Consider the following 26,016-nt stretch of genomic DNA (forward strand, 5'->3'; position numbering starts at 1 on the left):
TGCTACTACTTTCCTCTCAACACCTCCCAGTCTTTTAAGACCAGGATGCAAAATCTTTTCCACCTACTAAGGATCAGTCCCTGGACAGCAATTTTTTTTATATACTTGTAACTTAGGGTTTGATTCTGTCATGCTTATTAGTTCCTTACCCAATCAGTAGTAGCACAGAAACAAACATGAGTAAGGGTGTCAGAACTGGCTTCTTAATACTAACAAAGCACATATTTAGGGCCAGATTCAACCCTTACTTAGGGCTAGTCTATACCGGCATGCCATGGCCGTGCTTTAACGTGGCTTGTGTAGTCACGGCAGAGCGGTGGGAGAGAACTCTCCCAACACTCTAAAAAAATCACCTCCACGAGGGGCGCGGCTCCCAGCGCTGGGGCACTGTCTCCACTGGCGCTTTACGGCGCTGAAACTTGCTGTGCTCAGGGGGGTGGTTTTTTCACACCCTTGAGCGGGAAAGTTGCAGCACTGTAAATTGCCAGTGTAGACAAGCCCTTAGACTGAGCAGTACCTTACTCTTCAGTAAATGACTAATAACTGCGAACTGAGTCCTGCAAAGTGTCCAGGGCACGGTTCCCAGCCCAGTGGGACAGCTCACATACTTAACCTTAAGCATGTGCTGAATTGGAGCCAGAGTGGTCATTACCCTGCAGGATCTAGCCCTGTATCATGGGACTTGAAGGCAGGAACTCATGGGGGCCTACTCTGCCCATATCAATCGGGGTTACTCATCCTGCAGTGAGGGAAATAGGTCCCTGCTCAGATACCATAGGATGGCCATGCTGTAATAACACCGAGTCTATCCAGGTTCTAATTTTCACTCTGCCACTGAGTTGCTGTGTAGCTGTAGGCAAATATCTATCTTTACCTCTTTGTATCCCCAGCTGCAACATAGGGAATAAGAAACTTTGTCACAGGGTGGGACATGGATCAGTCAGTTAATGTTACTGCAGCACGACTGGAGATGTAAAACATTAAATACTAAGTGTTATTATTACAGTTTTAAATTACAGCTTTCCCCCTCCCTCTTTATTCTACCCATCCATCCATACTGTTTAGGCTTGCTGTGTCGCTAATGTGTTAAAGCATTGTGTCTTTTTATCTCATACTCCGCAACATTTTGAAGTACTTTGTATAAAAAAAAAATACAATATGAAAATTGAATTGACTGTTGTTCCAGGAAAACTGCTTTTGTGAGAATTCAGCACTTAAAAGAAAAAAGGAAACTAAATTACAAGAGCGTTACCATTTTCTATCAGTTTTGTTTTTGCAGTGATGCTTTGACTCAGTGTAAGTAGATTGCTGCTAATGAATGTTAAACCTCTGCTTTATTTTAGTTTTGATGTTAAACTGTGCCTGTATAGTCTTCTTTTGAAAGAATTGCTGCTGCTTGATACCGAACTAAGAAGGGAAAAACAGGTGGTAGGTACAAATTTTTTATATATAGCCGTTTGAATTAGAGATGGGAGCTCCTTTAGAAAGCTTAGGAACTAGTCAACATAATTCACTCTGCCTATCAGACTCCATTGAGGAAAGTATTGTATTTTTACTGCACTATATTTTATTTGTCTGTATGTCATGAATATATGGGCTCAATACAGGGGTGACTGGGTAAAATTTAATGCCCTGTGTTATACAGGAGGCCAGACTAGATGATCTAATGGTCCTGCCTGGCCTTGAAAAAGAAAGAAAGAAAGAAAGAAAGAAAAACTATAAATTTTGCATAAAATATGTTATCCTATAGCATGTAGAGAAACAAACATTTTATAGATACATGTATGTCTTCAATTATGGGTGTTAATGCTTTGCAGTGTCAAGGATTGTGCATTCTCTAGGTAATATAAGAAAAGTCAATATAACATGTTCATTACCACTGCGATGAGCACAATTGCCCTGATTCAGTTTGGTACAGAAGTCAAAGTACCCCTTTATTCTGCTGCATGGGCTACCCATATTACAAGTTACAAGAAGAGAGCAGCCTCCATTGGTTGGGAGTGGGCAGACAGGGGTGTAGGGTGGATGGAGTCTTAATTGCACCCCACAATGCACTGGGCAGCACAACTGAGCTGGGGCAGAATGAGAAGTATTCTGGTATTACAGAGGATTGTTTAACCCTCTGAGAGTCAGAGTTGATTCGCTGGTCTGTTCTAGCGTTGGCCCAGGTATGCAGCACCCCTTTCTCACATCCCATTGGAAAGCTACAATGTAGCTCTAAATAAACAAACCAGATGATTTTCTTGCTAACACAAATTGCAAATATTCTCATGATTTGTAAGCCAGAGTCAATGTTTTGTTTTTTTAAAGGGGGAGGGGAAAAAAAAAAGCTTAAGGCTCTATTCTTCTCCAATGGAGAGAAAAATAAAACCTGACCCCAATTAAAAAAGTTGATGGGGGAGGAGTAGAAGGGGAAATAAAAATAAAAGAAGCCTTTAGCAAGGAGAGAAGGACAAACTGGGCAAACTGGACTTCTGTGATTAAGACAAAAGAGTAGGGATTTTATACAGATATGGTGCAATACAGAATCATTGTTACTGTTATGGGTGGGGTTAAACCACACTCAAACTGGAGGGTATAACCACTACCCTCATTTAAGTTGAAATAAGCAAGAGGTGCCTCCAACCAAACCACAGATACATGTCACTTGTCAGGATCCCAACAAGGGCAGTCAGGGCCAAGAGTCAGAGTAGGGGCAAACCTGGGTCTGGGAGGAGCACAGGCGTTCACAGTCAAGTCCAGGCCAGGGTCCCAAAGGTCAGGGTCCAAGTCAGGAGGAAAAGTCCAAATCAGTCCAAGGTCAAGCCAGGAATTCAAGAGCAGGAACAATCATGGCAACCATAGAAGATCCCCACTGTTGCCTAAACACTTCTTGAAACACCCCCTGGATTTATATAGGGCAGGGAGCCAATCAAGAGCCATGGGGTTGCAGTCTGTCAAACCCTTGTGGTGGAATGTCCCACAGTCTGTGTCCACAGAGGGTTATGGGAAGTGGAGCGCACCATGTTTACATCTGCTGCTGGGTGGCAGCCTGGAGCTGCTAGCTGCCTGGTAGCTCTGTAGGCCTGGGTTCTAGACCCAGAGGGCCTTATGGTACCACCCGACACAAAGGCACTGGGAAGTCTGCTCAGGAATTTGATATGTGGGCAGGACCTTATGCTGGGTATTGCTTGGTAGAGTGGTGTGTATGTTGAGAGAAGCATCAGAAAAAAAGCCAAGGACTCAGGACAAGCACTGGGAATGTAGCCCTGAAAAAAAGCTGTGATAAAGCTTTTGGGCTAAATGGAAGAAAGGGGCTTGAAACTGTGAGAAAGGATACTATTTCTTGTTTGATCCCTGCTGTGTTCAGGGAAATGAGACATCCTACATGCTTTGTAAATAAACAAGATTACATTGAAGAAACACCTGACTCCATCGCCAATTTCTGTTGTTAACTGGATCAATCCACAAAACCCCGAATTTTTAGTTAACTGCTCAGGTCAAAGGGGGGTAACATTACAATTATAGCCTATCTAAACACTGGGTATAATCCTTTCACACCCCTCTCTCCCACCCAAACCTCCATTATGCTCACATTATGCCAGAAACAAGTAAATCTGATTAATGCAATTAGCATGTTTCAAGAGGTAGCATTTTCTAGACAGACTTTTAAACACTCTTGGGAAGGAGAGGAACCAGAGTAAGCCTGGGGAGTAGATCTGACCCATTCACGTGTCCTCTCTTGGTGGGCTCCTCCCCATCTTCTTAAAAAGGCATCTATGGGAGACCAAAAGAATTCTGGGATCAGTGTCTAAGATGATCTTCAATTTGTGTGAATTAAGAACAACGAATTTGATCTCAAGATCAATAACTAACTTGTGACAACATTGTGCCATAACATAACAGAAACCTTGAAAGGCAGCTGATTAGACCATTTGATTGCTGACCAGAAGCTCCACGATTCCACAAAAGGCAGAGAAAAACTTGGAGTCATAAAACTGCACTCTGAGTAGCAGGAGTTGTTTTTTATTAGTAGGTTTTTGGTCCAAGGCACAGTGGATGGTTCAGTCTTGAAGGTTCCATTTTTTGCCCTCCATGCTAGTGCTTCTGAAAGTCAGGTCTCAAAGAAGGAAACTTCAGTTTTGACTTCATTATCTTCATAGTTTGCTTTAATTCTGATATTTTTGACAGTATTTGAAATATTAGCATTTTGTCTTCCAGTTTTATTTTCAGAGGGTGCATTCTGCCTTTCATATCCATAGTGTCAGCAGGTGAGGTACAAGTCATCATCGCTTGTATCTTTTTCCATCCTACTGAGTCTTGTTTTACCAGCAAGTCTATTGATAATAAGTTTTCCAAATTCTACTCAACTGCAACGTTGACTTGTCAAGCGACTCCTTGAATTATTTTTTGTTAGCAAGGAATCCATCCCAAAGGATTTTAATAGCTTCCCCCATTTTGGATCCAGTATGCTAAGGTTTCCCTTTCTTCTTGTCCTTTGAAGCCACACTAATGGCAAAGAGTTTGGAATTCAGCCGTCAAGTGTTAACTTAAAGCTATTCCACTTTTTGAATATGTATTGTGGAGATTTCTATGGCGTCTGCTTGGTGTAAATGAGAGAGAGAGAAAAAAGAGAGTCATATATCCTGCCGCTAAGCTGAACACATTCAAACAACAACTTTATTTGTTCACTTTCAAGATTAACAGTTAAAAACCCCACAATAATCCATTTACTATCTTTTCTCTCTGGCTTTCAAGGAGATAAGTGGGAGGGACTTGGGTGAAGATTCTGCCAAAGATTTAAAATATAATTTGTTATATTTTTGCTATTGTCGATATTGTGATCAGGGAAGTTGATCAGAGTCTATTTAACTGAAGGTCTGTTTTCGAGAGATCATCCCAGAGCCTGGGATTTTCCCAGATCCTGTAACTCTTTGGTTACAGATGGTATACAAATGAGTGGCTTGGTTACAAATGGTAAACAAATACAGTTGAGCAATCCCAAGATGGCAGCTTAAAGGTGAAAGCATTACACTACAGGCATTTGTGAGGACACGACAGCTTGGGCACACAAAGTTTTAGAAAAGATCCACCCTACTTTGAACATGCCATTGTGTGATAGCTACCCAAAGCAGAGACATGAAGTCTGATGTTTGTGAGTCCCTTTGTTATCCTTCGATGAAAGGCCTTGCATATGCTTTAAAATTTGTCAGTTGCCTTAGATATGTAAAATTACATCTGTCTTTGTAGGAGTGTAGGAAGTGTAAGAAATACTGGAAGATAATGAATGTTATCCCAAGCAAATTGGGAGAGTCCGAGCATGACTATTTTAAGTGTAAATTATCTTTTCTGCTATTAATATATTTTCACTTACAACTCATCCTCATTCATACATGTAATCACCAGTAATGATTACCACAGTGACCTTACAAGTCTTATCAAATTGATTACGTTTTATATTTATTTCTCCTTTTTCACCTAGGTATTTATTCAGGTTCTCAGAACATACCTCTCTGATTTTTACCTTAAAAAGAGGATTACTGAAGATTTATACCAGCAAATCATTTTGATGCAGGAAACTGTAAGTGTCTCCATTGTTTAATATTTCAGCCAACAGAAAATAAAAGTTAATGCAAGCAGTTTGTGAAAGTTCAGCAATATGCCCCTCCTGTGTTGATCTCTTTTACATGGAATAATGTCATCTGTAGTGTATTTCAAACTTTCCTGTTTTTTGGGAGTGGGAAGAGGCAAAATTAAGTGAAAGACATGATTGCTGAACCCCGTGGTGGATTGTCCATAACAACTTGTGGCTGAATGTCTGTCTGTATCAAAAAATACCAATTACTACAGTGCTGTCTCCAGTCTGTTACGAGAAAAGCCTTTTTCACAGTTTAGTCCTATCAGGAAAACAGTGTTTTCTAGACCTTAGCATGAATGATTTCTAGGGGTATGTCTACGCTATGAAATTAGGTCGAATTTATAGAAATCGGTTTTTTAGAAAGCATTTTTATACAGTCGATTGTGTGTGTCCCCACACAAATGCTCTGCGTGCATTTAGTCAGCATTTAGTTGGCGGAGTGCGTCCACAGTACCAAGGCAACCGTCAACTTCCAGAGCGTTGCACTGTGGGTAGCTATCCCTCAGTTCCCGCAGTCTCTGCCACCCATTTGAATTCTGGGTAGAAATCCCAATGCCTGATGGGACAAAAACATTGTCGTGGGTGGTTCTGGGTACATATTGTCAGGCACCCCCTATCCCTCCCTTTCTCCCTCCCTCCCTCCATGAAAGCAAGGGCAGACAATCATTTCACGCCTTTTTTCCTGGGTTACCCATGCAGACACCATGCCATGGCAGGCATGGAGCCTGCTCAGCTCACCATCACCGTATGTCTCCTGGGTGCTGGCAGACGTGGTACTGCATTGCTACATAGCAGCAGCCCATTGCCTTTTGGCAGCAGACAATGCAGTATGACTGGTAGTCATCGTCGACGTAGTCCAGGGTGCTCTTTTAACCGACCTCGATGAGGTCAGGGGCACCTGAGCAAACATGGGAGTGACTCAGCCAGGTCATTACTCTTTTAAGTTTCCTCTCATGGCAATTCAGTCCTGCCGGCAGTCCTACTGCACCATCTTTTAATAAGCAGCCAGGAGACAACGATGGCCAGCAGTCATACTGCACCGTCTTCTGCCGAGCACCCAGGAGATGACGATGGCTAGCGGTCGTACTGGACAGTCCGCTGCCAGCAAGATGTATAAAGATAGATGAAGTGGATCAAAACAAGAAATAGACCAGAGTTGTTGTGTATTCATTTTCTCCTCCCTCCCTCCCTCCATGAAATCAACAGCCTGCTAAACCCAGGGTTTTGAGTTCCATCCTTGAGGGGGCCATTCTGTTTCTCCTTGATGCAAAGCCACCCCCTTTGTTGATTTTAATTGCCTATAAACCAACCCTGTAAGCTATGTTGCCAGTCGCCCCACCCTCCATCAGAGGAACAGCAGACAATTGTTTCACACCTTTTTTCAGCGCAGACGCCATAGCACTGGGAACATGGAGTCCGCCCAAATCATCGCGGCAATTATGAGCACTATAAACACCATGCACGTTATCCAGCAGGATATGCAGAACCATAACCTGCAAGAAAAGCGAAACCCAGGCGAGGAGGAGGCGACTGCAGCACGGTGACGAGAGTGAGGAGGACATGGACATAGACCTCTCTCAAAGTATGGGCCCCTGCAATGTGCACATCATGGTTTCAGTTGGGCAGGTTCATGGCATGGAACGCCAATTCTGGACCCGGGAAACAAGCACAGAGTGGTGGGACCGCATAGTGTTGCAGGTCTGGGACGATTCCCAGTGGCTGCGAAACTTTCGCATGCGTAAGGGCACTTCCATGGAACTTTGTCACTTGCTTTTCCCTGCCCTGAGGCGCAAGAATACCAAGATGAGAGCAGCCCTCACAGTTGAGAATCGAGTGGCGATAGCCCTGTGGAAGCTTGCAACGCCAGACAGCTACTGGTCAGTCGAGAATCAATTTGGAGTGGGCAAATCTACTGTGGGGGCTGCTGTGTTGCAAGTAGCCGACGCTATCACTGAGCTGCTGCTATCAAGGGTAGTGACCCTGGGAAATGTGCAGGTCATAGTGGATGGCTTTGCTGCAATGGGATTCCCTAACTGTGGTGGGGCGATAGATGGAACCCATATCCCTGACTTGGCACCAGAGCATCAAGACAGCGAGTACATAAACCTCAAGGGGTACTTTTCAATGGTGCTGCAAGCACTGGTGGCTCACAAGGGACGTTTCACCAACATCAACATGGGATGGCCGGGAAATGTTCATGACGCTCGCATCTTCAGGAACTCTGGTCTGTTTCAACAGCTGCAGCAAGGGAGTTACTTTCCAGACCAGAAAATAACCGTTGCGGATGTTGAAATGCCTATAGTTATCCTTGCTACTGGCCTGGCGTGGTAAAGTGTCTTACCATGGAGGATGGAATAAGGCTGCCCTCCCCAGATACCTTTTGCAAAGGCTTTGGGAGTACATCCAGGAGAGCTTTATAGAGATGTCCCTGGAGGATTTCTGCTCCATCTCCAGACACTTTAACAGACTTTTCCAGTAGCTGTACTGGCCGCAAATGCCAAGGCAAATTAATCATTAAACACGCTTGCTTTTAAACCATGTATAATATTTACAAAGGTACACTCACCAGAGATCCCTTCTCCGCCTTAAGGGTCCGGGAGCCTGCCTTGGGTGGGTTCAGGGGGTCCAGGTCCAGGGTGATAAACAGATCCTGGCTGTTGGGGAAACCGGTTTCTCCGCTTCCTTGCTGTGAGCTATCTACAACTTCCTCCTCCTCCTCCTCCTCATCATCATCATCTTCCTCACCCCCAAAACCCGCTTCCGTGTTACCTCCCACTCCTTGGACGGAGTCAAAGTACATGGTTGGGGTAGTGGTGGCTGCACCCCCTAGAATGGCATGCAGCTCATCACAGAAGCGGCATGTCTGGGCTCTGAACTGGAGTGGCTCTTTGCCTCTCTGGTTTTTTGGTAGGCTTGCCTGAGCTCCTTAATTTTCATACAGCACTGCTGCAGGTCCCTGTTATAGCCTCTGTCCTTCATGCCATTGGAGACTTTTTTTTAAATATTTTGGCATTTCGCCTTTTCAAATGGAGTTCTGCCAGCACGGATTCATCTCCCCATACAGCGATCAGATCCCGTACCTCCCGTTCGGTCCACTCTGGAGCTCTTCAGCGATTCTGGGATTGCATGGTCACCTGTGATGATGAGCTCTGCATGGTGACCTGTGCGGGTGAGCTCACCACGCTGGCCAAACAGGAAATGAGATTCAAAAGTTCACGAGCCTTTTCCTATATACCTGGCCAGTGCATCTGAGTTGAGAGTGCTGTTCAGAGCGGTCACAGTGGAGCACTCTGGGATAGCTCCCGGAGGCCAATACCGTTGAATTGCATCCACAGTATCCCAAATTCAACCCAGCATGGCCGATTTCAGCACTAATCCCCTCATCGGGGGTAGAGTAAAGAAATGATTTTAAGAGCCCTTTAAGTCGATAAAAGGACTTCGTCGTATGGATGGGTGCAGGGTTAAATTGAGATAACGCTGCTAAATTCAACCTCAACTCGTAGCCTCAACAGGCCTAGGTGTAAATTCATTATCTGGGCTCACCTATTATTGTCAACAACAACATACTAGGGGGTGCAGTACCTGAAGGAAATTCTAAGCTATTATCAAGAAAATGTACCTGTTTTTCTCTCTGTGCAATTATTCTCCTACCATATACTTTATCGAACTCCATTTCTGGGATTGAGGCTTTTCACACTCCACACTTACAATTAATGTACATTGCTGAAAGCTGCTCTTAGTCACAGTTTGGATCACATTATGTTTGTGAGAGAACAGAAGAGAAAAAATGGTTCAGCACTAAGAAAAAATTGCTGGAAGGTTACCAGCTCTGCATCCCTTTTTTTTAAAAAAAGAGGTAGTTAGTCTAGAATTAAAATTTCTCATGTTACGTCAGCACTAGTCAGTAGGGATTTAGACTGATCATGTAATCCCGCAGTCAATGGATTAACACTGGAGCTCTCTATAATTGTATCTGATAGCCTATATCTCCATGGTTTTCTGTATTAAGATCACTTCACTGCCTTTGATCCTCAAATTTAATATTAAAAGTTAATCATATTTAGAAAGAAAAGAGATTAAAGGAATAAATCCTTGTTTCAGAAGTAGATGCTGGATAGGGACAAACTTTAGACACATGAATATTACCGGGGTAGACCACTTCCATAATGTCTCCTAACCTTTAGGTAATGATGTTTGAAAGCACTGGTCTCTTCCTTTATCTAACAAAGCTACTGTAAGACATGTCAAGAGTTAAATATTGATTTTATCTGAGGCAGCCAGTGCAGTCTGGGGGAGCCTGTGGAGGAAGGATAGTCCAGTGGTTAGGACACTACCCTGGAACTTGGAAGATTATTATTCAATTCCCTGCTCTGCCCCCGATTTCCTGTGTGACTTTGGGCAAGTCACTTAGGTTATGTCTACACTACAATTAAAAACCCACAGCTGGCACATGCCAGCTGACTTGGAGTTAAGGGGCTATTTAATTGCAGTGTAGATATTTGGGCTCAGGCAGGAGCTGCGGTTTTAGGACCCTGTGTGGTGAGAGGGTCCCAGAGCTCAGGCTAACCCCAAGCCTAGTCGGGGGGACTGCTTGTACACAGCAGAACAATAGGGCTTGAACCCTGGGTCCCAGCTTGATTCAGGCTCAGACCCTCCACCTCTGTGGGGTCCTGGGATCCTGGGTTAGCCTGATTTCTTTGTAAATGAAAGGGGGTTAAACTTGAGCCTGAGTTTGACCAGGGGCTTACATTGCATGTAGACACACCTTTGCTTTCTCCATGTCTCAGATCCCCAGCTATAAAATGGGACTAATAATCTCAATGCACATAGAGTGCATGAGGATGGTAGTTGTGGGATTATCGTTTTCCCACTCACAGACCAGGTGTCCCCCCCACCTCCACAAAATACTTAGAATTTGTCAAAATGGAAGCCAAGAAATTTTCCAGTTCTCAGTTGCCAAAATAAAAATAAAAAAATAAATAGTGATGTTATTCCATAAAAATCCAAAAGTTATAGACAGAAAAGTGAAATTTTCATGAGAAACTCTGATTTGCTGAAAAGCAGTTTTCTATTCAGAATGTTTCCAGTCTCAGACGACTTCAAAATGGACACTTGTGTAGCTCAGAAAACCACAAATCACAGCTGGCTCTATTCTTTTCCTAATGTAATAGACACGCAAGTCGTAATCTACACGGTTGCCCTTCACAGCGAGTCGACAAAATGGTGCTGAGGGGCTTTGGTTTAATAACAGCTAGAGAACTTCCAGCTCTGGGACTATCAGCCCAGCACATTTCAGAAGCACTAACTCACATGGAGACAGATTTTTTTCAGAAGAGCTCAGCTCCCGTGAGGCACCTAAAAAATAAGGGTCAGATTTTCAAAAGTTCCTGTTGTGGCGTTAATGACCAGACTTTTTCTAAGGAGATCAGTGTCTAACATGCTGAGCTTCTTTTGAAAAAGAATCTAGCCACTTATTTTGATGCCTAAATGGGAACTGAGCTCTTGACAATCTGGCCTGTAATGTTTACAAAAGTTACAAACATTGGGTTGTGGCATGACTGAATGGAGAAGACTGATCCTGATCCTCAAACACTGTATTTGCATAAAGGGAAAATTACTTTGGCAAGGAGCAATACCACGGGTATTAGCAGAAATATTACATTTAATATTATATTTAATCCTGCATTAGCAGGACAGTAGACAAGACACCTTGCTGTAATAAGCATTTTTTATTTCTTCATTCGCTGATTCTACATGAAAGCTTAATGGGGTTTTGATGACAGAACATTTTTAAGGGTCACTAAAATGTGTTTGCAGTTCTTTAAGACATAAGATATTAATGTAATTCTTTAGGAGACAAAATCATATGGTAGAAAAAGGCTTGAGAAAGAAGGCATGTTTGGGAAAGTGTAGAAATATGCATCTCGGTGGCAACCCGTGGAAGAAGGATGAAGGACTGAGTTTTTTGTTTATTAAATCCGTTGGGAAGACATTATTTCACTTACTCCATTTAAAAGTATTTGCTTACAAACATTAAAAGTCAACATTTTCAAGTGGCATCTAAAAATGCACCTTACAGTTTTGGCAGGTATAAGTAAAAGTAAGTGTGTGTGCGCACACACCCACTGCTAGCCACCTGCATTTGCACACATGGATCAGGTATTCATACACCTACCATCCCCAAGCACTGCATGTGCGTTTTAGAGGCCAGTTAAAGATGGAGAGCCAAAATTGCAATCTTCTTGAAAATACTTGTGGGTGCACTAAAGTATTGTAAAAACTCTTAAAACTTTTTCAGGGTTAAAAATATGAAGACTTGGATCAATGCTTAATGGTATCCAAAGTCAGCGGAAATGAACACCAGGACTGATTCTGATCTCACACTTGTTTAAATTGAGTTAAGTGGAGTTACACCTGTGTAAAAAAAAGTGTAAATCAGGTCTGACTCATGCCTAATGTCTGAGGTTTTCTCTATTTACTGCAAGAATGGCAGTACCTAGAAATAAAACTTCCTGAACTTGTTTGTTGAATTTACTTTCATGAAGAATCATGGGCAAGACTCAAACACTCTAATAAATTAGCATTTTTTAAACAGAAGGCGTATGTATATTATTATTTTCCAAGTAATACTTTTTTCCAATTCAAACAAGCTATTTTCCTGTGTAACAGGTTTTTTATTTTTCCAGGATTTGGAAGAGTTACAGAAACAACTTACCTCCAGACTACTGAGTACTGAGATGTCGGGCGCTCGTAATTCAGAGTACCAGACCTTGGAAGATTTAGAAAGGAAAGAGAGGGAATATTCTGAACATATCCTAGATAATGTACCTATATCATTTGTATTCATCTCTGTATTTCTAATTAACATAGTTCTGTTGATAGGGGAGTCAACATTTTTTTCTTTGTGGTCACTACTTCAGGATCAGTGTTTTACAAGTCCACGGATTCTGAAAGCATGCGTACATTCATCTAGCAAAGTGTTTCTAACTCTGGCCAGCAACTAGCATCTTTCTTTTCTGAACACTGGTTCTTGCACAATACACAGAGATGTCAAATGCTTATTGCTCTGTTGGACTAGTAAAATATTTCAAGCCTTTGTATAATATGAGCTGTCGGACCTTATCCCATAATTCTTATTATAATCTTACATTCTTTCCCCCACCTTAATTTAAATAGGATTTTAGGACCTGATATATCTTTTGAGCCACTAAGAGAATTAATTATATATCTTGAAAAGATGACTGGTACACTTCTATGTAAAAGATATTTCAGTTCAGGGTGACAGAACTGTATTTAATAATGTAATAGATTAATGCTGTATATCACAAAATCTCAGATTAGCTACGTCTTCAGCACTTGTATGAAATGCTAGCTGTAGTGGTTCTCAAGACAAAGGCTGCTAAAATCATGTTGTAACTGAAGTGGCATTAGAGTGGAATAAGCAGGCTAGTAGTCAGAATTAAGTGATTCCTCTAGTTTTCATTTTTAGTGCATTTACTGTTTTTCAAAAATTGCACTGTTTAAATAAACCATACAGGCATAGACTCTAAACTCTTTTATACCCATCTGAGTTCAGTGGGATTGTACTTGTGCAATGAAGGCAGAATGTGGCCTGTAATATTTTTCCTTATATCTGATGCTCACTTGTACCGTGTAAAGTATGCACACTTTATAGATAAACTTTTTCAGTTGATATACTTAAAGTATTACTAACGCCTCAGTAACTCTTCTGGCTACGCTGCTTTGCACAGTGTAACACGTTTAAAGTGCTTTTAAATGCAAAAATATAATTTTACTGTTGACATTTGATCCTCATGAAATGATAATTTTTCAGTTCAATAGCACTAGTGTGTCAAAACTAATTTCTGAGCCAGGAAACCTGGAGGTGGAAAAAGATCTTATTTATCTAGTCTGCTGGAAAATAAGAGGAGAATCTCTCAGACTGTCTTTTTCTCTCCCTTTTTTTTCCAACATTTGAGTTAATGAGTATGAGAGACCAGTCATACTGGCTGGCTATGTATAAGCTTCCCCACCCTAATCTGTCAGTGCACTTTAGTCCTGACTTGAACAGCCCACATATCTTAGCCCTGGGCCTCTCTGACAGAGAAACCGACAGTAATTCTGACCTGTCTGGTAGTTTGTGAAATGTGCCAGCCAGAACGTCTATGATTTTCTATTTAATCTCTGTTCCTTTCACTTGATAACAGAAGTCCGGCTGACAGAGATAGAAGCATGTGACATTTCTTGTGAGACTGTGAAGGCAATTCTTTAAAGAACTGATTGTTTAATATTCTGTAGAGTTAATCATGTGTGAAACTGATATTATTAGTGTCATCTAGCCTTACTCAGCTCCATGGGACAAACCATTAGCTAATGTAAAATGTCATTTAATGGAGGTGTAATAATTTACATCAGATGAGGATCTGCCCCCATGTATGGAGTTGCTCCTCACATCACAGTTACTATATTATGGAAAGATTCTCATTGACTTCAGCCACATCTGGATCAGGCACTTGAAGAGCACCTCTTTTCCCTCAGTACTATACAGTTTTTCCTTTCCTCACCATACACAGCAGATTGGCACCTCCAGAAAAAGCACCTAGAATGTCAAAGTACAATTCTTAGCTATTTTGGGGAACATTTAGTAGCACAAGTTCCGTTGAAAGTCAGGTGCCAGTCGCTATTCACAATCTCCCCCTTTATTATTACTATTACTAATAAATATTTATGATGATAGCACCTAGAGGCTCCAGTCAGGATTGGGGCACCCTTGTGTTGCAGCAATATAAAACCATTAGATGGCTGGACACTGCACAGACCTAAGCCCCTGTCTTGGAGAGCTTACAATATAAGGCCCTGATTCTACAGATGTACATGTGTTTAGCTTTGTACATGTAAGTAATCCCACTGAAGTCAATGGAATGAGTCACGTGTATAGAATTAAGCGTGTGCACAAGTATCTACAGGATTAGAGCCTAAAGCTGGTGATCTGTAGGTGGGGCATATAACTTTCTAAACCACATAATATGCTTATAATTTCTGAGAAGTTAATATAATGTTTACAAACTGAACAGATGCAAAAACCTCAGCTGGTAAAAATCTTCTGAGTTTTAAACTAAAATCTTTCTAGACATGCACTCCCACGCTGCAACATGGTTAATAAAGTAACTTGTTAGAAAGTAATGACTGGCTATTAGCCTTTCTTCTGTCCCCAATTGTACTAATTAGCTGAGAGGTCCCCAAATTGTGGGGCACACCCCCAGAGCGGAGGAATGTTTTGGGGGTGCAGCGGGCCTGGGCCAGCTCCCATGAGGGACTGGGAGGGAGCGCCACCCAGACCCCTCCTGCCGCGGCTCTGCTCCTGGTCCTAGACCCGCCCCCAGCTGCAGCCCCAGCCTCGACCCCCTTATCCCTGTCCATGTCCATGTCCCCCCTGCCTGAGAGCCGCATCCCTGCTCCTGGCCCTGGCTCCAGGGGTGGGGGCGTGCGTGACTCTGAAAAGTTTGGGGACCACTGAATTAGCCTGGTTTTAGTGTGTTGTGTGTGGGGAGTTCTTTTAAATAGCAATCTTAAATAAAATTGTGTACACTAACCTCCATAAAGACTCAGAATTAGCCAACAGGTACCATACACTGGTATCTGACATTACCAAGGGTGCATCCCCATGTTTTAAAATATGAGATTTTTGTGAAAATGGTTTTGCCAAATGGTGACTTTGTAATGGGTTCATCTTGAATTACAATGATTTGCCTCCCAGAAAAGAACACCTTTCTGTGTTGCAGGGTAATTAATTTCTCAGGTTTTTAAATATTATGGGGGGGGGGTTAGGAAAAAGGAGGAAATAATTGATGTGTTTTAATTCCTACTCTGCAGATGGAAGCTTTCTGGAACCAGGCAGACAAAGCCGAGCAGTTTCTCCTGAACCAATCAAATTGCTCAAGTGCCAAAAGAGGAAAGATAATGATGAATCTGACTGAGAGAATGATTGCAGTAGAAGGGTTATTAAGCCAGTCTCAGGATTTGCAAACAATGGTAAAGTACAAGAGGAGGGAAAGCTGAAGAGAGACTGAAACAGTCAATCCTAACTTAGAGCATAATGAGAATGTGTAATGTTTATGTCAGTCAGAGTTTATGAATTAGGTAGACAACTTACCAGCGGTGGCCTGTTTACTTTAACCTGTTATAAGGAGGCTAGCTTTCTTGGTAGTTTGTAAAAACTCTTAAATGAATGACCTCTCATCGCTTTGATTCTGATCCTGAAAACACGACTATCCAGTCGTGGTGGAATAAAAATGCTCTGCAAGATTTTAATGAGAACAATGAGCAAGCAGCAAGAGCTATACCTAATGATGGGGAAGGGAAACATTAACCTGCGCATTGAGACCTCTTTTTAAAATGTACGTATTCCACCATGCCTGGATGGCCATACTTCAGATTAAGAAGGGTTCCAGGTGCTCTCCTGACTTCCTTTGGAATTGAAGACCCTCAGCACCTCTGACTAACCTGGCCTTAAGAGAGGAAGCAGTAACATTTACAAGTGTATTCATTTTAATGCAACAAAAAACACATACTGTTATGCATAATTAACATGTAATTGGACCAGATCCTTCTCAGTTATACGGGATATTAATGTGGAGTAACTCCACTGAAGTCACTGGAATTATTCTGGATTTACAGAAGTATAAATGAGATCAGAATCTGGCCCACTGTGGCCTCTAGATGCATTTTTTCACCCATAAAATATGTAGTGGTTAGTAGCTAATGATTTATGATTGTGCAATGTAGGAGTCAAATAAAACGAATGACCCACATTGGCCAATAATCTTTATAGGTGGTCTCTCTGCACCGTGGTCCACAGAAAGACTTTCCTCAGTTGTGCCTGGTTCAATATGAATTATTTCTCATGTTTGGGTCCAACATTTAATAAGTTGTTCTGCCTGGCATTGCCTTCATGGACCTTCTAGCTCTTTGGAGAAGGACCATCTTCTCCTTTAGTTGCTAAGGGTCACCCTGTTACGCTGTCTGGAGTTGCTCACGACCGCGAGTGCCTATCTCAGGGCAGACTGTCAAAAATAGGGCAGACATCCCAAACTGGTGGTGTTTTCTATAATTAGACTTCACCAACTCTGTAATGGATGTGAACTCCTGGATCACCGTAACAGTCTTAACATAGAGTCATAGAGAGTCCCCATAGACTTTCCAGTCTATCTTACCACCCAGGCAAGCTGGACTTAGTGATACAGTCAGTGGTCACTTACACCAAAAATCACACACTAGTCAGGTTGCTTCGAGTCCCAGGAGAGCAGGCACTTACCCCAGATCAATTTGTATCTTAGATCTTACACCAAAGACAATGCATGTAGCCAGTCCTGTAATAAAGGCTTATTAACTAGGTAAAAAGAAACGGTTAAAGCAAGCAGACATATACTCAAAGGAACCATCCATGATTCCTAAAGATGGCAGAGATGTGGTAATCTGTCAATTCAAAATATCCCCAGAGCAGACCCAGGGATAACCCTTGGGGATCTCTGCCTTTGTTTAATGTCTCTGGCCCTGTGACAGTTCAAACAAGCAAAGAGATGACAAATTTTCTTGTGACCCTGTTTTATCTTTTACATTTGGCCTTTCTATCCATGATATGAGCTCTCTTGCACATAGCATTTCCAAGGTGTGATAGGGCCATTCACAATCTTTTGCACTGTGATGTTTCTCAATGGCTGTTTAATCTTGATAGGCCTCCTTAATGGGGATGGACAACTCCCATACCTGGGTTCACAAGTTCATTGTAAACACTTTTAAAGTTATGAAGCATAACTTACATATTTCCTTATAGCATGGAATACAGCCATTACTAATGAGGTTAGTGCATGCAGCAACTTACGAGCATTTCACAGAGTCTAAACACTAACTACATTCTTTTAAGACTAATACCTATTTTGAACAAAACTAACATATAGGTGAGCTGGTTTGGTTTCCAGCTATGAGTTTGTAAGTTCTTAGCTAAAGCCTACAGCCTTGGGTAGAGCTGACACTTGGTTTACCAGCATCATGCACCCCTCCCCATCTCAAGCCATTATGTAAGCACCACTAACCTGAGGAGCAAGATTTCTTAGATGGGCTATGAACCTGGGTTTCCTGTACCATAGTGTAATGGAAGCTGTCAGTCTGTAATGGCTTTTATTTTTTCAATCATTTACTGAGCTACACTGTTTTATATACCTTAAGCAGTCTCAGTGTATTAGGACTCACTCCACAGTGGTATTGTAATCCTATAGCCGTGCTCATTCTTAAATGAAAACTGACCAGTTGGGCAGTATTTTAGGAGGAAAAAATCCTTAGATCTTATCCTTTTGCTCCATCTAGTGAATCTTTTCCCCCTCAGCATCAGCTTGTGTTCAACATTGAAATGTGCGGTGCTAACTTATTACTCATGTTGCTTCATTCATTTTAAGATTTATTTTCATTCCTTAAGGAGCCAGGAAGCACTGGATGGAAAATGTAGACAGCTTTGCTTAACCCCTTCCATGGTGCAAGTGAGCACACACAATCAAATGAATGGGTCGCTGGAGGGCACAGTTTGTCTAGTGTCACTGGTTTTGTCTCTTGCATCATTCAGTATTGAATGGGTTAATGAAGGACTCAGCATGTTAAGAGATTCAGCACTCTGCCTGCACTTAATTTTTTACATAGTATTTTTGTTTTGTTTTCAGGACATTCAGGAAAGACTATTTAATTGGGAGCGAATGGTGAAAATGGTTGATTTTTTGAAGACAAAGATACAAGAAGAAAGTAAATGTAGACTAGATGCTGTAGCTGGCATATTGGACCAGTTAACTATAAAGAGCAACCTCTCTCTTTCGCAGAAAGAAGAGCTTTTAACAGGCCTACACAAGGCCTTCTGGGAGCAAGTAGCACATTACAGTAACGGTAAGTACTTTTTAAACAGACATTTCCAACCTTCATCTTTAAAATTCATTGACTTATGAGCTTCATTTTGTTATTGACTTATTACTCTTCATGGCAAAGAGAGACAGCAGTACATGAAATCTCACTCTTTCGAAGCATACTAATGGATGAACTAGGAATGCTGGCCCAGATGCTCAAAGGAATGGAAGTAAGGAGCCTAAATACCTTTGAGGATCTGGACTGCTGTTCCTAGGGAGGGTATATGCTCTGGAACAGGGAGTAAAGCCATCTAGGGCTTGTTCCTGGTTTTGCCACTGACTTCCTGTGTGGTCTGTGTAATCTCTCTGTGCCTCACTGTGCCCATGTGTAAAATGAATATAAGTTACATCAGCCTCATAGGGTGTCAGGGCTCCCTCCCCACTCTGAACTCTAGGGTACAGATGTGGGGACCCGCATGAAAGACCCCCTAAGCTTATTTTTACCAGCTTAGGTTAAAAACTTCCCAAAGGTACAAACTTTCCCTTATCCTTGAACAGTATGCTGCCACCACCAAGTGATTTGGACAAAGAACAGGGAAAGGACCACTTGGAGTCCTGTTCCCCCAAAATATTCCCCCAAGCCTACACCCCCTTTCTTGGGGAAGGCTTGATAATATACTCACCAATTAGTACCGGTGAACACAGACCCAAACCCTTGGATCTTAAGAACAATGAAAAAGCAATCAGGTTCTTAAAAGAAGAATTTTATTTAAAGAAAAGGTAAAAGAATCACTTCTGTAAAATCAGGATGGTAAATACTTTACAGGGTAATCAGATTGAAAACATAGAGAATCCCTCTAGGCAAAATCTTAAGTTACAAAAAGACACAAAAACAGGAATACACATTCCCTCCAGCTCAGCGAAGTTACAAACCAAAACAAAGAAAGCCTAACACATTTTCTAGCTAGATTACGTACTATACAGGAGTTAAAGGGCTTACATCCTTGATCTGTTCCCGGCAAAGGTATCACATAGACAGACAGAAGCCTTTTTCCTCCCCTCCAGATTTGAAAGTATCTTGTCCCCTCATTGGTCATTTTAGGTCAGGTGCCAGCGAGGTTACCTTAGCTTCTTAACCCTTTACAGGTGAAAGGATTTTGCCTCTGGCCAGGAGGGATTTTATAGCACTGTATACAGAAAGATGGTTACCCTTCCCTTTATATTTATGACATAGCAGTATTGGGAGGGTTTTCTAATTAATGTTTGGTAAGGGCTTGGAAATCATTGGATAAAAGGTGTTCGTACCATCATAGAGTTTAAGGCCAGTGGCGGTTGCATAAGTGCAAACCATTGTGTTATGTTCGCCTACCAGCAGATGGAACTGGAAAGTTTAAAACAAAAAACACAGTTGTGGCATCAGCCCTTTATAAAAGGCTATTCGGGGCTGATAATCGCAATTCAGTTCATCTCTCCATCTTGCTGAGGTTAAAATGAGTGTTCAGACTTAGATTTTGAGGGATAAACCCGCCCCACCCAAAGAACTAAACTAACTTTGAAGGGGGGGGCATTTTAGCTCTCTCCCCTCCCTTCCTCCACCATGAAATTTTGTTTAAACAGACAGGTATTTTGTAGCTAGAAAATCTGGAGCAGAATGGCTCACTAGCCTGAAGTCCCTCATGCATTGCAGAAGCTGGGATCTCCCAACAAACTAATAACTCCTGGTATTCCAGGTTCCCCATTATGCTTTTCAAGGGCAGGATGAAAGAGCCTTGTTTTCATATATTCAGTGCCATACACATGCAGGACAATAGGAAGTGTAGGCCAATATTTTCAAAACTGAATAATAATTTTTGGAGCCTCAATTTTGGAGTGTGTAAATTGATATTGCTTAAGGAAGCCTGGCTTTAAGAAAGTGCTGAGTAGCCACCCTCTGAAAGACAGGACTCTAAGTTGTCTTAAGTTGGACACCCAATACTTCAGGCAGCTACAATTACTAGTAATTTGGAAACGGTGTCCTTAGACTCTGTTCATGCAGTCATAGTTCCCACCAGCTCCCATGTATCAAGGACCTGCATCTATTTGCAAGATGAAAACATCTGATCCTGCAGCTCACAGTTCCTTTGGCCCTGCTCTGCATTTTCACATCCCTTGGTGGGTTTTCACTATCTACAAGATTGAACCAAATCTTGTCCACCTACTGCTAAGCCCGTATGAATAGATGCAACACATGATAGTTCCCTACTCAATATGGATGAATGCTGACTCTTGGCCACAGAGCTATAGATGTCTTCCCAGCCAACTCAAGAAAGAGTGGGGGGGGGGGGTCATGGAGAAGAGCACTGTAGTTTACTTTGCAGGCTCTTTATTGTTTCCCATGCCTCCATGCCCCATGGCTGGGGTATAGGAGGGGGGAGGGGACTTGTCCTGTTCTCATTAACAACTGTTCTACTTTGACTTAAATCAAAATACTTTGACAGACATATCTAACCATCATTATCGCTCTGCTCATCACGTGTGAGGAATTTATTACAGTTGTGTATTTGATTTTTTTTTAAACTGACTTTGAAGCCTACCGAGTTTTAACCATATCTTGGAGTGATACAAGTTGAATTTAGGAATCAGAGTTCCACTTTCATTAATGGGAGTTGTGAACCTGTGCATTGCTCTGAATATTTACCACTTTAAATAAAGAAAATAACAGAACGCCGCTAGCCATCACCTTCAGCCCCCAACTAAAACCCCTCCAACGCATTATCAAAGATCTAAAAACTATCCTGAAGGATGACCCATCACTCTCACAAATCTTGGGAGACAGGCCAGTCCTTGCCTACAGACAGCCCCCCAACCTAAAGCAAATACTCACCAGCAACCACATACCACACAACAGAACCACTAACCCAGGAACCTATCCTTGCAACAAAGCCCGTTGCCAACTGTGCCACATATCTATTCAGGGGACACCATCACAGGGCCTAATAACATCAGCCACACTATCAGAGGCTCGTTCACCTGCACATCTACCAATGTGATATATGCCATCATGTGCCAGCAATGCCCCTTTGCCATGTACATTGGTCAAACTGGACAGTCTCTACGTAAAAGAATAAATGGACACAAATCAGATGTCAAAAATTATAACATTCATAAACTAGTCGGAGAACACTTCAGTCTCTCTGGTCACATGATTACAGACATGAAAGTTGCGATATTACAACAGAAAAACTTCAGAAACAGACTTCAATGAGAGACTGCTGAATTGGAATTAATTTGCAAATAGGATACAATTAACTTAGGCTTGAATAGAGACTGGGAGTGGTTGAGTCATTATAAAAAGTAACCTATTTCCCCTTGTTTATTCCTCCTCCCCCCCCCCTTCCTCAGACATTCTTGTTAAACCCTGGATTTGTGCTGGAAATGGCCCACCTTGATTATCATACACATTGTAAGGAGACTGATCACTTTAGATAAGCTATTACCAGCAGGAGAGTGGGGTGGGGGTAAAGAAAACCTTTTGTAGTAATAAACACCCATTTTTTCATGGTCTGTGTGTATAAAAACATCCTCACTTTTTTTCATGGTCTGTATGTATATAAATCTCCTCACTGTATTTTCCACTTTATGCATCCGATGAAGTGAGCTGTAGCTCATGAAAGCTTATGCTCAAATAAATTGGTTAATCTCTAAGGTGCCACAAGTACTCCTTTTCTTTTTGCAAATACAGACTAAGGCGGCTGTTACTCTGAAACCTGTCACTTTAAATAAAGAGTATCTAGTCAGTTAGGAGCAAAGGTTTAACATATCACTACATTATTCTGTATTGATTTAATTCCGTGGTTTGCCACAAGAGTATTTATGTCTCTCGTCCCCTTCATAACATCTTGATTCAGCATCCATCAAAGTCATGGGGAATCTTTCCATTCAACTCAGTGGGCATTGGGTCAAGCACCAAGTGGGGTAAGGTTGGAAGCTGGTTTTATATATTTATATTTGAAAGTAAATCCTTGCTGTCTTTGTTAAATGATTTTGATTCTAAAGTGATCAGTCTGGAGTAAAATCCTTTGTCTGCTAGCAAAGCAAATCTGGCTATCTTAGGATAATTGATTCTTTACCTGCCCTATTGGCATGCTGTCCTTGTCAAAGCTCTAGGAGCTGAACAGCCTGAATGTAAATACTCTCACTGGAGAGTTGCTCGTATTCTCAGCTAGTTTCGAAGTGTGAGTTTTGCCATATCTCAAGGCCATCAATCCCCATTCCGCAGGTTTTGTCCTCTCTAAAAAAATTGGTAAGTAGTCATATGAACAACAGTTTAAGCAAAGAGTTTAATGGATGCGCCCTGCTAGTTCTTTAAAAGGAGGACATATATGCCTACCTCGGGGCTGTTGTGTTTTTCTAAAAGTAAGCCCTTAAAGTTTGAGTTCATTCCTTTTGTTTTTCTCACAGTCGTATTTGCATTGCTGCAAGACAGAGATGCAGCTGATAAGGCCTTAGTTTTATGAGAAGTAGGTCCTTTTGTCCGCAAGAGTAAAATCTGTACACACATATTAAGCAACCTCCTGTATTAAAAGATTATCTCAAACTTCTTGCATACAAGCCCTCCCATCGACATAGAACTGCGTCACTCGGGAGGGGGGATTTTCCACACCCCTGAGCGACATAGTTTTGCCAACATAAGTTTGTAGTGTAGACTAGGACTGTATTTCAAAATGTTTTTTTAAACCTCCAAGGTTAGTGTAGACCTTTTTAGGGGGTGGCGGTGGGGAATGGGCACTGCACTATCTGGATTTTTAATTAAGGACTTTAAGTGCATTTTCAAATGATTTGTCAGGGAATTTATGTTCGGCGGCAGGCTGATGTTTATAATAAATTAGCACTGGGCATGAGTAATGTGCAGAGTTTATATAATGCACTGCTTTATCTCCCCACAACAAGGAACTTCCCATAGCTAAAACACCTTGATATGGTGGCAGAATAGCTGCCACAATGTAACATTCATTTTCTGAATTCATCTTTAGCTGCATGGTTTATTTGGGGGACTAGTGAATTATTTAGGTATCTATAGGAAAAAATGGTTAGTATTTTTTTGAGGGAGTTAGGTGAATACCAGATGAAAAGACAGAGGTGAGGGAGGATTGGATAGCAGATGTCTGGATCTGCCAGGCAAACTCATCTGGAGCTGTGGAGTGTCTGAAAGTTCGGCCTCAAATGTCTCAAGCTGGCACCCACCCCCACCCAAAAAATAAAACAAAAAAATCAGTGGATACTGAAAGCTTTGGCCTAAGTGACTTGTCCAAGATCATGCAGCAAGTCAGAGGCATAGCCAGGAATAGAACCCTGAAGTCCTAGCACCCAGTCAAGTGCCCTATACACTGGACAGTGCTGCCACCCCTACAATAGCATATATTTATTTAAGAAATAAAAGTCAAACTGCTTGAACACAGGCTTTTTTTTTTTTTTACCACTATATCCATTTTTAAACCAGAAATGAAAGTTCACACACTTATTTTCCCCAAATTATAGATTTGTAACACCTAATCATTTACATTTTATATTCCAGAATGTGTCCAACAAGGTAAAGACCTAATCGTGAAACTCCTGGCATGTCGTGCAAGGAAGATAAGAGAGCTCAAACAAGCTCAGAAGGATGAACAAGGGGATCTCCTCAGTAAAACTCAGAAAATAGGGGAACTCGATGAGTTTCTGAAGGTGACTGTGTAAAGATTTATATTCACTATTTGGTTTGTTTTAGGGCCATTGTAACATTCTCTGAGGTTCTCCCAGTCCACCAGAACTGCCAGCTTGTGTCCTCATGACATGTCTTCAGTAGCCTAGGGCAGAGTTGGGGATGGGGGACAGGACTGCATAGGCCTGCCCCAAAATACTAGGGTTGGCTTTGCTTGTTAAAATTTTAAAGCCCTCTCTGAGATTGGGACTTAGCCACCTCTCGCTTGCTTGGCAGCTGCCATGCTCCTAGCTCTTCTATAAACTTCCGGGGTACATAGAATCATAGAATCATAGAATATCAGGGTTGGAAGGGACCCCTGAAGGTCATCTAGTCCAACCCCCTGCTCGAAGCAGGACCAATTCCCAGTTAAATCATCCCAGCCAGGGCTTTGTCAAGCCTGACCTTAAAAACCTCTAAGGAAGGAGATTCTACCACCTCCCTAGGTAACGCATTCCAGTGTTTCACCACCCTCTTAGTGAAAAAGTTTTTCCTAATATCTAATCTAAACTTCCCCCACTGCAACTTGATCTCTGTCCCTCAGATCCGCCCCATGTAACATGGGGATAATAATACTCATGATGTGTTGTCTTTTGAGTTCTTCAGGGCAGGGAATCTCTCTTAGTTTGGGTATGTACAGTGCCTGGCCTGGCAGAGCATGTCTGGGGCCTCTAAGTGCTAATGTAATACTAATAATAAGGAATAACAGTGCTGTGGTGGTACCCTCCATTGCTGTAGCAACTGCTGCAATGGGAACTCTCATACTGTGTCTGCAACCAGTGCCAAAAGGAAGTCCATGCAAAAGGCACCCTGAAGTTTCCACACTGTCAGCAGCACGCAAAGAGAAGGAGAGGATGCAGGGCCAAGGGTTGGTCTGCACTACAGAGTTAGGCTGACGTAAGGCAGCTTACATTGATCTAATTATGTCATTGTCCACACTACAGCCTTGCTCCTACCGATGTAAGTGCCCTACCACACTGACATAATAAGCCCTATTCCTCTTGTGGAGGTGGAGTTATGGCGGCATAGTGAAGGCGAAGCAGTGTCTGGGTAGATACTGCAGGTTACTTACATGCTGGAGCCGTGAAATTGACAAGGAAGTTGGGCTGTCACCCCAGGATGGGTGGAGACAGCTAGAGGGTGGCTGTCTCCTAGCTCCCTGCGCCCAGCCAGGCTGGTGCTGAGGCTCCCCACAGGGAACAGGGAGCGTCCGTGTGGCTGCCGGCAGGAAGCGGAGAGCCGGAAGCCTCTGTGCAGCCAGTGGGGAGCTGGGAGCTTCTGTTCAACTGCTAGGCTCCCTGCCTTGGTGCACCTGCTGGGCTCCCGGTGAGGAGTGGGGAGCTAATATCTGGCGGGGGGGGAGGGGAGGGAGACAGTGGGGCAGTCAGGCTTCTGGCAGGGAGCTAGGGAGCTGCACACAGAGCTGAGAGTCTAGGTTCTCAGCCCCCCACACTGGCCCTCTTTAGTTGGCAGAAATGCTCCTGGTGAGGACACACACCACCAACTGAAGGACAGTAGAGTGGACATGAACCACTGCAGCAATTACTGTGATGGCTGAAAGTCAACCTAACATAGGTCAACTTACATTTGAAGTGTAGACATTCCCTAGGCTATTTCCATATTGAGTGGAAATCCTGTAGCTTGCTGGTGCTTGCCTGCCCAGCTCCAGCATGGAGCTAAAGAGCTGGCACTGGGAGAGGGACCAGAGCCTGCCTCCCCCAACTTTCCCACCACCACCACAATAGGAAAACACACTCCTCCTCTTGGCCCCCTCAGACCATTTAGGACAGGCCAAC

The 26,016-nt window shown here is 42.5% G+C and overlaps 1 protein-coding gene across 3 annotated transcripts in view; it reads left to right on the forward strand.

The window, feature by feature from the left end:
• EVC (EvC ciliary complex subunit 1) overlaps positions 1-26,016 on the forward strand; it is an 80,251-nt gene that overhangs the window by 13,977 nt on the left and 40,258 nt on the right. For all 3 annotated transcript variants that reach the window (XM_073342536.1, XM_073342535.1, XM_073342534.1), the window contains exons 5-10: positions 1,344-1,428; positions 5,462-5,560; positions 12,304-12,441; positions 15,491-15,649; positions 18,328-18,544; positions 24,056-24,204. In XM_073342536.1, the coding sequence (XP_073198637.1) occupies positions 1,344-1,428; positions 5,462-5,560; positions 12,304-12,441; positions 15,491-15,649; positions 18,328-18,544; positions 24,056-24,204 (847 nt within the window). The remainder of the gene's footprint in view (positions 1-1,343; positions 1,429-5,461; positions 5,561-12,303; positions 12,442-15,490; positions 15,650-18,327; positions 18,545-24,055; positions 24,205-26,016) is intronic.

This window comes from Lepidochelys kempii, chromosome 4 (assembly GCF_965140265.1).
Source record: "Lepidochelys kempii isolate rLepKem1 chromosome 4, rLepKem1.hap2, whole genome shotgun sequence".
Lineage (NCBI taxonomy): Eukaryota > Metazoa > Chordata > Testudines > Cheloniidae > Lepidochelys > Lepidochelys kempii.